Source organism: Mytilus edulis, chromosome 9, assembly GCF_963676685.1.
Source record: "Mytilus edulis chromosome 9, xbMytEdul2.2, whole genome shotgun sequence".
NCBI lineage: Eukaryota > Metazoa > Mollusca > Bivalvia > Mytilida > Mytilidae > Mytilus > Mytilus edulis.
The window spans coordinates 76,206,588-76,224,318 of NC_092352.1; the positions used below are offsets into that span (position 1 = coordinate 76,206,588).

Genomic DNA, 17,731 nt, shown 5'->3' on the forward strand with positions numbered 1-17,731 from the left:
TATGATAAATATAGCTATAGCACTGACCTCGTCGACCAAAAACTATGCCGAACATTTACCTTCACTGTATATGCAATGATGACTAATTATCACACGAAAATGACAACAAACTCTGGAATGCAATAACACTTTGCACTTTGTACTTGTTCTAAGCCTCTATATTTACATCATCAACCTATAAACAGAATCTTATAAACAACAAGCATCTATTAGTGTCAGATATATTAATCAAGTGAGTGCATTTAATTAGACATGAGGCAGTTATAATTTTATCAAATAATTTTTGTTTCACTTTGAAGACGCAATTGCACTGAGTTGTTTTGATCCTGAAATTATTGACATTCCTATGATTTTAATTATAAGGTGTCATGGTAATTATTGCCTGTGTATAAATTTTCAAACATTGAAAAAATATCTATTGCTGTTTACATTTATACATCGTCAAAAGTATTATTTTTTTAAAGATAAATATAAAGGTCGTACATGTACTACCCGGTATGTTGAAAACCCTTCATAAAACATACCTTGCGTTTTTGGTTGTGCGGAATACTGAGGCGGAATGTAAAAATTTGCATCTTCGCTGATTTGAATGGTGACGTTAAATTTGATACCTCGTGTAAAGAGAATACGGCTTCCTGCACGTTAAGAATTCTTAATTACGACAACAGTAGTACTTTGAGGGGCTCGTGTATAATAGTGCCTGTTGCAAGGCTAAATGTCTGTACGTTCCTTGTCAGTATATCCTCAGTTTATAGTCAGGTATTCTTTCGCTTGGGCTGGATATTGCATTCACTGTAAATTTGATCTTTTTGAAAATGCATGAAATATTTGCCACTGGATCTACTGATAGATAGCGAGGAAGAAAGACATAAACAAAATTAAAGCACACCCATCATAAACTGGTAGCATGCAAACAGTTTGACGCTATTCTTTACATCATGGCAAAATAATCGCTCAATATTGGTATCTACAATAATAAACACCACTGGCAGAAGGCCTGTACATATTAAAGGGATAATTAATTCGTGAATGACCAAAGGTGACGAAAATCTTAATTCCATGCGACACCGTGTATATTCACTGACCAATGCTAATATACATGTAGATCTCCCAAACATGTTTAACCCCGCCGCATTTTTGCGCCTGTCCCAAGTCAGGAGCCTCTGGCCTTTGTTAGTCTTGTGCTATTTTAATTTTAGTTTCTTGTGTACAATTTGGAAATTAGTATGGCGTTCATTATCACTGAACTAGTATATATTTGTTTAGGGGCCAGTTGAAGGACGCCTCCGGGTGCGGGAATTTCTCGCTACATTGAAGACCTGTTGGTGACCTTCTGCTGTTGCTTTTTTCTATGGTCGGGTTGTTGTCTCTTTGGCACATTCCTCATTTCCATTCTCAATTTTATGTATACTAAATATACATTTACATGTATACTGTGGTGTTTATTGTTGTATACCAATTATGTCAATCAATTGTTACTGACTTTATGCCCTTTATGGGTCCTGTTATTTGGGAAATAAAAATATTCTATTATATTCTATAGTTCGTGAATGATAAGGTATAATGACCCATAGGTGACGGACACCTTAACTCCATGCGATACCGTGCATATTCAGTAAAGTTCGTGGATGATTAGGTATATCGCCCATAGATGACGACCGAACATCTTTATTCCATGTAATGACATGATAACGGGGCCACTTATCAACAAAGGAGACGATTCCAGCTCCCCAATTGTGACCTTTCCATTTCCATGTAGCAACATGCCAGCAGCGTCTGTACACGGAATATATATCTCCCAATAGATACGATATTCTCGGGCTTGGGTGACCCATCATGTCCTATCATGAATTCCTTGGTAGAGGGTTGCTGCTTACAAGGAAGCTTTTAAACCAAGAGTTTCAAATGGTAAATTGAAATCATCCCTTCGTAAATTTTACTGGCGCCATCAAGAGTTGGTTGACCGTTAGTTTTTGGTAGGGTTCGTGTTGCTTAGTCTTTAGATTCAGTCTATGTTGTGTCATGATTGTGGTCTAACATTTGTCTGTTTGTCTTTTTCTTTTTTAGCCATTGCAGGGGCGGATCCAGCCATTTTAAAAAGGGGGGTTCCTAACCCAGGACAAAAGGGGGGGGGGGGTGTTCCAATTACATATCCCCATTCAAATGCATTGAACGTCCAAAAAAAGGGGGGTTCCAACCCCCGGAAACCCCCCCCCCCTCTGGATCCGCGCCTGCATTGAGTTGTCAGTTTTATTTCGATCTATGACCCTCATCTATGAGTTTGACTGTCCCTCTGCATGGTATATTTTATAGGCAAATAGTCAGTATACACAGTATACATACATATCAAGGCGATCAAACCCTTTTTGCAGAGAAAGTGTAAAGATCTGTAAAGGACTTTCTCAGCTGATGTTAAGCAGTATTGTGGATTACAGCACACCAAATAAATCTTTCTTACGGTTTTGTTTGCAAACTGTCTGCTTTGCGGGAATACTTTATAGTGATCGATAATAGTAAATATGCACAAGTCTATACTTCATTAATTGTCTGATGCACGCATTACCGTAGCATTAGACTGGAGTTTTTATGAAAATGAAAATATTGAACTTTTGTTTCCAGTACTGGCGATTTTTCTTTGAGCTCACAAGCACTTGTCTCCTGAAGAATTTTAGTGTTAGAGCTGGGAACAGTAAATATATATGTTCCTGGTTAGAGCTACCCACTTTTTAGTTCATACTAGGAACGCGGACCTCGAAGAGAGCACCTAACAACAACTCGGTACTTAAATTTAGAGTTGAAGAAATTCATGGGATCAGGCTGTTTGTAACGAGATCCTCAAGATCTAACGATAAGAAAGATGAAATGGGTAGATTACGAGAGAAATCTGAGAATACATCTAACTCTATTTAATCGCCAAGTTCCCTTCTCTCATTCTATTCACTATTCTGTGTGTATTCATTTGTACCTCAATCGGCTCTAATGACCAATAGGTCAACGACCTACTTGGAGATATAAAAAAGAAACTAGACCAACTAGGTATTTCGATAAACGTACCAAAACAATGAAATTAAATGCAGGGTGTATTGAATTAACAAACAAAAATTTAAGCAGTTTAAACTGGTCAGAAGTGGTTTTATTAGGCACTACTTTACTACTTTACTGTTTAAAAAATTGAATGTAAATATAGTCCGCTAATTTTACGTATAAAATTTTGGCATTTTACATCTGGATTCAAATCTTTAAAATACATTTACATTTTACAGGCAAAAGTGACAAAATAAATTACATTGCAAGTTGTGAACATAAAATATGACGTAAACATGGCTTTAAACCTGTTTGGCATGCTGCCAAGCTGCGTAGGAATATACATATTAACCCCCGCGCTACAAATTTACGTTAGATCAACAAACTACAGTATCGTGAACAGTACAGTACTTGTGTATCAGAGAAATAGTTAACCTTCGTAGTCTTTGGTGAAAATATCACAGGAGATATATATAAAGCGATATATTACATTCTGAGGAATATATTTGTCTTAAATTTTAGAAAGTGATTATATATTTTCAATCGTTAAAAAGACGTTTTTCTCGGACCATGTTTTAACCAAGCTGGGGTTCGTCCCCGTTTCTAAATAAACCGTATTTACCGTTAAAAATCGGTCGGGCAACTGTTTCAATCAAACTGATACACAATCCGTATTAAAACTTTCAGCAATGGAATCCGCATTAACGGTAAGGTTTCAATTTTGTTTATTTATTATGAAGTTGAAAAGGGAGCTGTAACATGTATTTGCTAAGCTTTGATCTTGCTTTGACGCTTATTTCTGTCAAATAAAAACAATAAAAGATTTGTATACTATCGTCACATTTTCAATCAGTTCACATGGACTATTTGTTGTTTTATTACATTTATGTGTACAGTTTAACATTATTTATTATTTATATAACATGTCTAAATTATTATGTTACAACCAAAATGTTTATTATATTTATGTAAACAAATATTACTAATCCGTCTATTGTCGACAGTAAATACTTAAAAACCGATGGGCCACACGTTGAGGCTGCGTGTCGACAATGGTTTCCCTGTTGGCACGAGTCCAATTAATTATGACGTAATGTATTTACATTTTTACTGTGACGCCTACTGAAGACCAAGGCGTCATATCAAGTGGAGATAACTCTAATATTATTTCCAATGTGCTAAATTTGTCCAGTACTAATGTACCCTTCATAAATTTAATGAATAAGTTTTTGCCAAAAATGTAGTATTGATTAATTGACCTAATTTGAAAAATAAAATATCTTATATATTATGTATTGCATGTTTATCAGATGAAATCTTATTTTTTCAGTCACCAGTTGTGAAATCATTTATGTGTGGAATGTTCAGTGGAACATGTTCCACACTTCTGTTCCAGCCATTAGACCTGGTCAAAACACGTTTACAAGTTTCAGTAAATGTTGGGTAAGATAATGAAAGAATATAAATAATCAGTAAATCACAGGATTAAAAAAAGATCACAAAACAGTTGAAACACTTCAAATATTTAAATGGAACATAATTATATTAGATTAGAAACATTATTTTAATCTGAGGCTACTATAACCAGTTTTAATCTTATAATATTGCAAACATTTTTAAATGTAAACAGCGAAGAGAGAATTTTCTATGGTTCTTGGCACTTCACTAAGTTTTAGCACAGAACAAATCAATTTTCAATCTTTACAGAAGAAAATGAATCAATATTTCACTTCAGATAAAAGTCTGCACCAAAACTTTTTCCTTCATAAGTTTGAAGACCAATATGTACACTGTACACGTTTCTCGTGTGTTAAAAAAAGTATTGCAAATACTTGATAGTTTAATGAAAATTTTACTAGATTGGAGCTGCAGGCTGATATATTATGCATGTAGAATAAATCTAAATTATACTTCATGAGGGGGGATAGGTCGATAGGACCTTTATCGGGACTCCGGGATCGGGTGTTTTTAAGCTCAGGATTTCGGGATTGACCCTTTCGGGATCCGGGAATTCTTTTTTCGAATTTCGGGACCTCGGCATTTCGTGTCTTTAAGCCCGGGATTTCGGGATCTAGTGTATTTAAGCCCGGGATTTCGAGATCAGGACCCTTCCTACCCCCTCTCCTTCATGAACATGTACATTGTATGCTGGCAAAAAATAGTTAAAAGCAACATTTTAATTTAAACATAACAAACAAATAAATAACAAACACACACATTAATTGTATGATCCATAAATCTTAAATTAATTAAAAGTTTTCAAAGATGTTTCACTATCAATCTTAAACCTCCTAGAAGTTTGATAATAAGAAGAATTGGTGACGGTGAACAACTTAGGTTAGACTTCTTAGCAAATTTTTGCATTGAATAAATTGTAACATCTTTTTTCTACTTGAGATGTTATTAGCTACATAAATGTATAATTATGTTGAGGCTTAACCAAACATTTTAATGTAGAAAACCATTTATTGATAAATATTTGTTTTTATTGTTATGTAGATATATTTGTTTTTGTTTTTCAGAGGACGTGTAGGAATGGTCACCATCTTTTGTAATGTTGTACAACAAGATACTATGAGAGGGTTATGGAAAGGTATTGTTCCTGTAAGTATAAGTAATGTCTTAAACAGGCATGTTAAGGGTTACTCTATAGATATACATGTAAGAAGATGTGGTATGAATGCCAATGAGACATACATGTAAGAAGATGTGGTATGAATGCCAATGAGACAACTCCCCATCCAAGTCACAATTTGTAAAAATACTGTCTTTTGGTATGTATAGTGCCCCTTTGTGGTCCAAAAAACGAGAGAAAATAAGTTTATTGGTCATATAATACTCCTAGACATTTTTGGAAAAGTTACAGCTCCAAAATCAGCAAACAGGAAGTTTATCGGCAAACAGGAAGTTTTTTTAAATGGACACCAATGTCAGAGAATTCTGTACCGAATACGTAATTAATATGAAATTGCAAATATTCTAACAAATGAATAAGAATTTTATTAGATTGAGATAAATATTCATTAAAGTTTGTTCTATTTTAAACCAAATTTAATAAATTGTTTGAGTATCAAGGACAAGATTAAATATCCAAATTAATGTTCTGATTATAACAATAAAATAATTACAAATCATTTTGATAATTATATTAATGTCATTAGTGCTGTAACAAATTGTTAAAATCTTTGATGATTCTAGCTGTAAATCCGGATTATCACACCTCAATCAACAGGTCAAATCGATGTCAAAACAAATCAGTGACAGGTTGACCTTGTTCCTAATTATTAGTTCCTAGTATTGAACAGTTTTAAACAGTTGTTTAAAAGTTACAAAGTAAAAACGTATTTATAAAGATAAACTTCTCAAAGAGCAAATCATCACTTTACAATAAGTCACATGACTGACCCACATGACTTGCGATCACCTGATACATTAGAAAAAGATGGCGGTTTATCTTTTCAAAACGAGCGTGGTTTATTCAATTTTCATACACTTAATTAAGACATGGCAAATTTCCGGATTGCAAAATAGATGGACAAAATTACACGATAAAAGTAACAACAAAGATATAAAATGTATTTTATTTGAATAAAACATGACAAATCTAGAACAATATGATATATATACATATTACAAAATACATGTATGTAAAACACCCCTCTTAAAGGAAACTTGACCCAGGGTATAAATGTGCACGTTATACATACCAAAAGACGGTAAACCATTGTTATAGCTTGTAACACTGAGCCTTGGCTCATACTGAATAGCAAGCTAGTAAGGGACCTTAAAACCACTACTGTAAAACCGTTCAAACAGGAAAACCAACAGTCTAATCTATAATAAAAATAAGAAACCCTTATGAACCACATCAACAACAACTCACTGAACACCAGGATTCTATTAAATATTTTTGTTATCATTGGATAACAAAACATTTGATACATGTATAAAGAGTAACTGCTGAATCTTTGATCAGGAATTGATCTATTGTACAAAGAAACATTGACCGTAGCATTTTATTTGTTAAAAAAAATCACATCTAGTCTTAGATTAGGATAATGTTGTCTGAAATAGTTTAATTAATATTTTGTTTTTATTCTTTCAGTCCATCTCAAGAGGAGTACCTGGCATTGCAATCTACTTTTCTGGAATTACAGCCTTAAAAGCAAAATTAGAAGAAAAGGGAAAGAAACCCAACCCTTTAAAATCAGTTTTGATTGGAGCAGTTGCCAGGGCCACTTCAGCAATAACAGTTATGCCCTTTACAGTGTTGAAGACCAGATTTGAGGTAAGATATATACAATGTTTTAGAAATGCAAAAAGTTGTAAGCTAAGTCATTCACATGTGAAAGGTCATAGGAAGTGAACATGTTTGCTGGAGTCCTTTAATTTAGAGAAAAAAATTGTGTCATACATATACCTGCAGGTGCAATGTATCTTTTTATAACGGGTACACACTGAAGTATGTAAGATTGAGTGAATTACATTTGTACTTCTTGTTTGACGAAAAAAAATGAAGCAGAATTAGAACCAACCAACTTTAAGATTCAGTCACACATTCTTTCCAATAGATTTAAAAAAAAATAATCAAAACTTATTTTTCAGAGAACTGAACTGAATGTTTAAAACATGTAAATAAAATGAACCATTTGTTTCAAATTTTTTATTGATAATCCACCTTTAATATTCATAATCAGAAATTGTGTATAATATGTACATGGATTAAACTGATAAACTGATTGACTGAATTGAAGTATGTATATATATATACACCTTATTTTTGCCCTGTATTTTCATTGTCATCTGATTAAGTCTTGCTGATAATATAGTTTCTCTTGCTTTCAGAATCTTTGTTTGAACCTGTTCTGGCATTCTGCTACAGGAAACTACTATATATGTATTTGTATCCAGATTCGACCTGGAACTTGTTTAATATTGGTATTATTACCTCGTTATTATAGTAGTATAGATTATTTATGTATTTCAGAGTGGAAAATTTAATTACAACAGTATGTTTGGTGCTCTAAACAATATTCTTAAAACAGAAGGTGTTAAAAGTAAGTTACTATAAGATATGGAGATGTGCATTAAATGTGGAGGACACAGGAATCAAACAATGCATGTGAATAAAAAGACATGTAGAGCAATTTTTGACTTTCTACATGTTTGTTTCCTTCAACTTATATTAAATTTTAAATTCAAATTTTCAGAATAGTATCCATAGTTCTTGGTAAGTAAACTATTTCTATTAGGCCAAAAAAATAATACATGTGTGTCCGCTTACATGCTGAAAAAAATTTATGTAGGTACATTTAGGCAGTATCATTTTATTTAACTGCTTGTTCCAAATTGGCACAGAAAAAAGTTAAGGTAGGCGCTAACATTAACGGTAGGTCGGGTTAGCAGAAACACATGTGTTACGTTTTTTGGCCTTATACATGTATACTTGTACAAAATGTATATATATAAGGGCTATTCCAGAAAAAAATGTATGGGGGGTTGGAAGGCAGTTTTTGTCAGCACCCGCCACCCAGACAATTGTAATTGAGAATTATAGTGCATTATAGTGTGAAAAGTTGCTCTGATACCCATCACCCATGTATTATTAATATAATGTGCCTTCACACCCCCCATACATTTTTTCCTGGAATAGCCCTAAATGTAAATTAATTATTTTCATTTGTATTTTTTTCAGGTCTGTTTTCTGGTCTTTCTCCAACACTGGCAAGGGATGTGCCCTTTTCTGGGCTCTACTTTATGTTTTACTCTCAACTAAAGAGTACAGTTCAAGGAAGTAAGTGTAACTAGTTAATGGTTTTATATACATTTATAACTTGACATATATTTGTGTACATTTAAATGGTTTGATCTACATTTATAACTTGACATATATTTGTGTACATTTAAATGGTTTGATCTACATTTATAACTTGACATATATTTGTGTACATGTAAATGGTTTGATCTACATTTATAATATACATTTTGAAACTGTACATATATATGTATCTGTGTAAATTAGTAAGGGATTGTTTTTGATAAGTGTCTTAAAAAATGAATCTAAATATAACCATTAAATATTGTTAAGGATTTCTTAAAAAAAAAAAGTGCTGTGTTTCTTTTCATATATTTAAATCTGTTCGAAAAAAAATTGAAAGTGTTAAGACAAAAATCTATAAACTTGGAAGAATTGGATGCTTTAATGAATTTATAATCTAAAAGTTTCAAAATTGTTTCTCATATTGTAATGAATGATTCTTAATTTTACATATTTTAAATAAAGTAATATTATTTTAGAATTATTAAATATTTTGGAAATTTGTCTTTTGAAATTTTATATAAATTGTAAGATAAAAAATTGTTCTATATGATATTTGATTTGTAAAATTTTAAATATCTCTAGATAATTAGTTTTCCAAGGGCTGCCGTTTATTTGGTAGTCAAATAAAACACCACACTAATTGCCTGTTTTTCTATATGTATTTTATTATAGATTTTCCTCCTACTAGCTGCAGAGTCCAAGAGATGAAAGAGGTAAAAAGTCTGATTCCATATTAATAACAGGTAGATTGGTTTGTCTTGCAGTATTTTCTCTTGGACTCCAAATCCATGCTCTTCAGGAAGGGAATTAATCTCAAATCTTTTTTTGTTTATCTTGCATATTTCAGAGCTCAAGTTTGTGCAATCTTTTCACTTGATAGACAAAACAAGATGGCATGACTTTTCAGGATACTGTACATTTTAACAAATATTACTGTTGAAAAGATTATTTGTAATGAAATAGTATCATCCTTTCTCTTGCAGGAGGTCTTTGTATAATTACTATGTTTGTTTGAAGAAGGAGGAACAAAAATGTCCTATTTTCTTTAAGTAAACAAAGTCAAACTATTTGCATGATTATTTTATTTGAAAAAAAAAATATGGAAACATCCAGAGGATTAGAAAGACCAGCAACTAATAAACAAAAAAGGATACACTTTCAACTGTCACTGAGAAAAACTTTATCAACATCAAGCGGAATAACGATTAACAACCAATAAAATGAAGCTTTTTGTTCACACATCTATTCACCATATTCAACAATTCTGCGTATGTCGAATTAGAAAAAGAAAAAAGATTGGCATGTTGAAAAATTTATATCGGAAGCCGTGTGCAATTTCAAATAAGTTGCTGTTGCATCTGAGAATAAGCAAGTTTTAATGTTATGCTGCGACAGTCTTTTGTAGAAATCAAAATACCAGAATAAAACTTCGCATTTTAGTGAATACACATGTTCTTAATTTAATACACACATATCAAATTGCTTTATGGAAAGCAGGAATGAATCCAAGTTATAAGATTTTCCTTCCTGTTTTCATAACCTTCTGCAAGAAGTATGATAGTTAAAATCACCCGTTCAGAATTTTGGTATCTTGGATCTTTTAAATTCTCCAAAAGCTTGATAATTAGCATTGCTACCTTAAAATAAAAAGTTATTTTGAATTTACTTCAAATCAGTTGTATTGAGTTGATTGTCACAGTAACCTGAGAAGATTGTTTTATCTGCAGGTGGAAAAGATCTTTTTAAGAGTTTTGAAATATGTATATAACTAAATGATTCCTTTTCTTTTTAGATGAACCAATTTTATTCAAAACGTGTCACATTTTGTGGCAGTGAAAACAATTTTGAATTAGAAAAGCATGCTTTGTTTGATTTAGATTATGATAGCTTGTCCAGAGTTGTACTGCAAGACAGTCTAGCCTATGGAAAAACCATGAAGTTATTTGGAATATGTGAAGAGAACATTTTGGGGTGTTGAAAAGCTATTAAAAGGGGGAGTAACTGGAGAAAATTTACATTTGTCATTTTTGTGAGGAAACCAGAAAAATATCTGGACATGGTTCTTCCAAAGGCTAGTCTTCATGTTTTAAAATGCATATATGCAAAACTAGCAGATATAGATACTATCAAGGAAATTGTAGACAGAAAGCGCTTAGCCCTGGCTTCGGTTTTCTTTTCCAGATGTTAAAAATGAGAACTTACTTCCTGCCTATCACTTCATGTCTGGGGTTGCAGCTGGGATGATGGCATCAATGATCACACAACCTGCTGATGTCGTTAAAACTCACATGCAACTAGAGCCACTCAAATACAAGAAGCTTAAAAATACCATCCAAATTATTTACCAGGTAAAGTATTAATATAGATAGGGCAGGCTGAAGCTTGGCAATATAATTGTCTACAAACAGTGCCAAATTATGTATCACATGTCCACACTGTTTTATACAAGGATCTGAAAATTCTTCTTTCTTTTGTGTTTTTTTACACCAGCAGCCAATGTTATTTCATCCTTCATAATTTGAAGTTGTGTATCCTTACTTCTAAACCAAAGGATTCCCAAACGCTTTAATACAGATTATATAAGGAAGCATTATTAAATTCTTGTATGGAAAGTAAGGACAAATGATCTGTATTTCAATTGGTTCACAAAAATATTTTCAAGCCCAAAAATCAGTTGTTCATCAAATTTCTTCAAACATGCGGAAACCTTTCCAGAATAATTTTATGGGCTGGAGACTGCATGTAACAAATATTGTGAAAATAAAACTGAAAACTTTTGACAATGTTGAATGTTATTTTTAAACATGAATGAATTCAATCTAAACCTTGTTTTGTTTGTAGAAGGATGGATTTAATGGTTTCTTGCGTGGAATTGTGCCAAGAGCTTTAAGAAGAACTCTCATGGCAGCAATGGCCTGGACTATTTATGAAGAGGCAAGTATTAAAATTCAGGATGTTTTTAAATTTAAAATTGTAGGTTGTTGGTTTTTTTAATCAACAAATTGATATTTTTAATAAACCTGAATGTGTACTTAATGGATTATATCAAGTAAGACAAATCTCAGCGTAGCATCACCACCAGATATAAGTACCCCAAAAACCAAGTAAATGATAGCAAACCATATCTATTGTAATCCCTGTACAGTTTTGGTACAATTTTATCGGTTTTTGAAAGCTTAAATATTCTATATCTTTGTTCTACAGAAACGTTATTTGAAGAGGTGAAGCATAAATAATGTGTTTGATTCTGACAATTTGATAAGAGAGAAAGTCTTCTTCCTCAGCCAAAATAGAAGCTACAATACTAAGAATGAGTATCTCAAAACTTGACTAGTCTGCTAAACTTTAATAGAATGAAGTGGGAAAAAAAAGATTTTTGGTAACCCAATCAAAGCAATGGAATCTTTTATTATACCAATACCTTGTCTTTTTTTTTTAAATGGTTACAATAATATATAAATTAATTGTATTTGTTATTTATTTGAAGGTTTCAAAGACATGCGGCTTGAAATAAAAAAAGGCAGCATTAGAAGAAGGATGTCCAGTTCATACAGGAATGGAATCAACTCAGGGAAGTGACGATATCTGGTGTATGAACGGAGGATTATATGATAGACAAAGGACATGTTCATAAAAACTACTGTCAATTGTTCCTAACGAACATTTTTGACTGTGAAATTTTTCTTTTGATATGTAGTGGAATTTGATGTAAATCTGACTGGAGGTTACAGCAGTTTTGCTTCCATTTATTTCATGCTGTCCTATTGGTACTAAACGAATATTGTTTATATGGAAATTATACAGTGGTATGATGTATGTATTTGAACAGTTGATACGAAGGCTATGAGAGACATTAAGAAAAAGTTGTGCACCATATGCCCAATCGTGACGTGCAATCTAAAATTAGAATGCATGTTTGTTTTAACTATAGTGCTTATATATGAAACTAATAAAATGATTGAGAGTGGGTTTTAGAGAAAATTATTTGAATTTTAATACCTATTTCAAGTTAAAACAAAGTTTATTTCCCATATTAACAAAATCTTGATATGGGAAAGTACGATAGAGTGTCAACTGTCAAATTTTGATATTTGTCAGATTTGAAAGTTGAATGGTATTATTACCACTGGTATGTACATGGATAATTACATGTAAAATATGTCATATTGCTCATTTCTATGAAATGTTTATTTATTTATGCAACAACTTTTCATTTTATTATCATTGATCAACAGAAAACCAGAGATCTTTCAGTTGAATAAAACTTTTTAATATGTAACATCTCTTTATATTATCTTGATAAAGGATTTGACAGAATTTTAACATCTCAATGCACAAAACGCAGATCAAGTTTTAATTTGAGTAGCGTCACTTTTACTTTTCTAGGGGTATGCCCCTTTATAATTATAAATGAAAAAAAAATGCTAAATTTTTCGTTTCTAATCTCTAAGTAAAGTTTGTCCAAGCCTTTTACCACGAAACACTGATCAAGTTTGAATTTGGTATCTTGTCACATTTACTATTCTAGTGTTGTGTCCCTTTATGATATTACTTCATCTCTGTCCAAAATGTATGAAACTTTATATACACAATTCTTATTACCACAAAACCCCATGTTTTAATAGGGTGGCATTACTTTTATAGTTCTAGAGTCATTCCTTTACAAATAGATTACTGAAGCCCCTGTAGTAGTGGAGGGAGCATAAAGTTTTACCCTTGAAGTTAATTTCTGTAATCAAACTAAAGTTGATCTCAACAAAATATTATGAAACTTGTACACAATGCTTATTAAGACAAAATAGATCAAGTTCAAATTTTGGTCTTGTATTTCAAATCAGGGTTTTGGTAGACCAAATAATAATGGTTGACATACTGGGATAGGACTGTTATCAATGATTCTGACATCAAGGGTAGATATATATTAGACATCATTGTATACGCATAACCAGATGCTCCGCAGGGCGTAGCTTTATACGACCGCAGAGGTTGAACCCTGAACGGTTGGGGCAAGTATGGACACAACATTCAAGCTGGATTCAGCTCTAAATTTGGATTGTGATTAAATAGTTGACACAGCATAGGTTTCTGACACAGAATGAATGTGTTCTAATGAACTTAAAATTTTTGTTTCTCTTAGAGCAATTCACTATGCTGTTGAATATTAATCCTCTCAAAAAAATGTTTGAAGAAATTTTCTTTTTTATTTATGAAATTTCAAATGAGAAAAATTGAACCCAATTTTTTTAATCACATCCCCCTTTCCCTTATTCCAAAACTAATCTCAATTAAAATTTCTAATGGAGTTTGCAACAATAACTACTCATTTAAATACATCATAAAATATTAAGATGTAAAAAAACTGCTTGTTATCACTGAATGGTAAAGATTATTTTAATTTATCAGTTGGTAGTAAAAAGTGAATATACATTGTATATTGTATATAACAAAGATTTAAGTTGATTCTGGACAAAGAAAGATAACTCCAATTAAAAAAAAATCTTGCTATTGCACAATATTTTGCAATTAGATATTTCTTGCTTACTATTCTGGACAAAGAAAGATAACTCTAATTAAAAAAAAATTTGATATTTCACAATATTGTGCAATTAGATATTTCTTGCCATTGCGCAATACTGTGCAATTGAAAAGACTTGCTATTACACAATACTTAATATAATAATTTTAGATCCTGATTTGGACCAACTTGAAAACTGGGCCCATAATAAAAAATCTAAGTACATTTTTGGATTCAGCATATCAAAGAACTTCAAGATTTCAATTTTTGTTAAAATCAGACTAAGTTTAATTTTGGACCCTTTGGACTTTAGTGTAGACCAATTTGAAAACAGGACCAAAAATGAAGAATCTACATACACAGTTAGATTTGGAATATCAAAGAACCCCATTTATTCAATTTTTGATGAAATCAAACAAAGTTTAATTTTGGACCCCAATTTGGACCAACTTGAAAACTGGGCCAATAATCAAGAATCTAAGTACATTTTTAGATTCAGCATATCAAAGAACCTAACTGATTCATTTTTTGTCAAAATCAAACTAAGTTTAATTTTGGACCCTTTGGACCTTAATGTAGACCAATTTGAAAACGGGACCAAAAGTTAAGAATCTACATGCACAGTCATGACAGTTAGATTCAGCATATCAAAGAACCCCAATTATTCAATTTTGATGAAATCAAACAAAAGTTTAATTTTGGACCCTTTGGGCCCCTTATTATGTTGGGACCAAAACTCCCAAAATCAAACCCAACCTTTCTTTTATGGTCATAAACCTTGTGTTTAAATTTCATAGATTTCTATTTACTTATACTAACGTTATGGTGCGAAAACCAAGAAAAATGCTTATTTGGGTCCCTTTTTGGCCCCTAATTCCTAAACTGTTGGGACCTAAACTCCCAAAATCAATACCAACCTTCCTTTTGTAGTCATTAACATTGTGTTTAAATTTCATTGATTTCTATTTACTTAAACTAATGTTATTGTGCGAAAACCAAGAATAATGCTTATTTGGGCCCTTTTTTGGCCCCTAATTCCTAAACTGTTGAGACCAAAACTCCCAAAATCAATCCCAACCGTTCTTTTGTGGTCATAAACCTTGTGTCAAAATTTCATAGATTTCTATTAACTTAAACTAAAGTTATAGTGCGAAAACCAAGAAAATGCTTATTTGGGCCCTTTTTGGCCCCTAATTCCTAAAATGTTGGGACCAAAACTCCCAAAATCAATACCAACCTTCCTTTTGTGATCATAAACCTTGTGTTAAAATTTCATAGATTTCCATTCACTTTTACTAAAGTTAGAGTGCGAAAACTAAAAGTATTCGGACGCCGGACGACGACGACGACGACGACGACGACGACGACGACGCCGACGCCAACGTGATAGCAATATACGACGAAAATTTTTTCAAAATTTGCGGTCGTATAAAAAGGTTAAGTGGTTGACAACCAAAAATCCAAAATATAACGAAATTTAATGACTGGGTGATATATGTTTTACAAAAATGCAAGTTAAGTTCCATGTGTTATATTAAGGTTTATATGAAAAACTCTTCTGGGACAAGTGCGTATGAGTATAAAAATAAAAAAGGTTTTGTGGTATGATGACCAATGAGACCACTCTTCTGAACAAGGGACCAAATGACACAGAAATTAACAACTACATGTCTCTACTGACTTCAAAAATGAACAAAGCCCATACTACATAGTTGGCTGTAAAAGGCCCAGAAATTACAAACGTAAAATAATTGAAAAAGGAAAACTAAAGGCCTAGTTTATGGTAAATGTAATGAACGAAAAACAAATTTGTAACACATCAACAAACAACAACCACCGAATTACAGGCTCCTGAACTGGGACAGACACTCGGAATGTGGTGAAGTTGAACATGTTAGCGGGATTGCAACCCTCCCCTAACCTGGGACAGTGGTGTAACAGTACAACATAAGAACAAACTATAGAAATCAATTGAAAAAGGCTTAACTCGTCAGATGGATACACATAGAAATACATGCACATCAAAACAGAGTGGACTGGCCAGTTACTTTTTTATATCCTAACAACAAAAAGATGTAGTACAGATCTGAGAGTACTTGCAGTTATGACAGCTTGTTCAAAGCCAATAATAACTAATAAAAAAATCATGCATCTAAGACTAAATCATCAAAATCAGTACACATCCACCGATGTCCATTGATACAGATGCACATAGACGTAATTGAGAGATACATGCTCTAAAGAGTCTCTATAATTAGTCCCCTACTTACAAGTCCAAGGGGACTTGAGGATTACATTATCTCTGTATGTCAGTCCGGCAAATTAGTTTTCCACACTTCTTGGTGCATGAAGATATTGATTTGATAATTGGTATGTAGTTATATCATGGCAATTTACAAAGTTCAAATTTTGTTTTGAGCTAGTGATTTTGTGCAGAGTTATGGAACTTGGACTAAGAAAATTCACATCAGTTTCCCACACTTTAGTCATGCATGAAGATATATTGATTTGGTAATTGTTATGTAGTTAATACCCTGTCAAGTTAAAGATCAAGTTGACATTTTGTTACAGTACAATTACAATATATGCTAAAAGGAAGATAACTCTTAAGAATTTAAATAACAAAGAGTGCACACACTGCAATCTATCGTCTTCTTTACTACCCATTGAGTTTATTTTGATAGTTCTAAAATATAAAGCTTTACTTCAACTATCACAAAAACTTGACATACTCCAAGAAAATGAGGTTGAGGTCAGATAAACAAAACTGAAAATACATGTACAGCTTATAATCATTCGCCGCGATATAGCCTTTTTGTGCTCATGTGGCGCAAAGCAACCAACAATAAATATTATCATTCTATACAACAAATATACCTTGAATATAATAGTTGACAAATTACACATATTACTATATAAGAAACAAACTAAACCAGGAAAACTTAACATTAATCAATGAACAACAAAATGAGTTCAAGGTCAGATAGATGTGCACCTTACAATCATTAAATACTTTAAATATAGTTGACCAACTTGACCTATTGCACATCATATCTAAGAAACAAACTAAACCAGGTAAACTAAAGACTGACCATTGAACCATGAAATGAGGTCATGCTTAGATGATAATTGCCAGACAAACATATGCACAACCATTCCATACACCAAATATAGATGACCTTGTGTTTACAATATTAGAACAAACCAAAAAACAAAAAAACTCTTAAAAATAATTGATCAAGAGACGGAATTCTTTCGAAATTTTTTGACTGGCACCTTACCATGGTGATTAAACTCGTCCAAGACATTGCTGAAATGAACCTTTCATATAATTTCATAAAAATCTGGCAAGAATTGAACAAATGAGAGTA

General features: G+C 32.3%; 1 protein-coding gene across 2 annotated transcripts; it reads left to right on the forward strand.

Annotated features, from left to right (window-relative positions):
• Positions 1 to 3,233: 3,233 nt before the first annotated feature.
• LOC139489054 (mitochondrial glycine transporter B-like) lies at positions 3,234 to 13,124 on the forward strand. Of its 2 annotated transcripts, none has more exons than XM_071275155.1 (9): positions 3,234 to 3,731; positions 4,355 to 4,467; positions 5,547 to 5,628; positions 7,130 to 7,312; positions 8,012 to 8,081; positions 8,720 to 8,818; positions 11,027 to 11,193; positions 11,687 to 11,779; positions 12,333 to 13,124. In XM_071275155.1, the coding sequence occupies exons 1-9, from the start codon at positions 3,714 to 3,716 to the stop codon at positions 12,357 to 12,359; spliced, it is 852 nt and encodes a 283-aa protein (XP_071131256.1). In that variant the 5' UTR covers positions 3,234 to 3,713; the 3' UTR covers positions 12,360 to 13,124. The 2 variants fall into 2 exon arrangements, with proteins under 2 accessions (XP_071131256.1, XP_071131257.1); XM_071275156.1 differs by having other exon boundaries at positions 3,399 to 3,731; positions 4,355 to 4,938; positions 5,159 to 5,628.
• Positions 13,125 to 17,731: the final 4,607 nt, after the last annotated feature.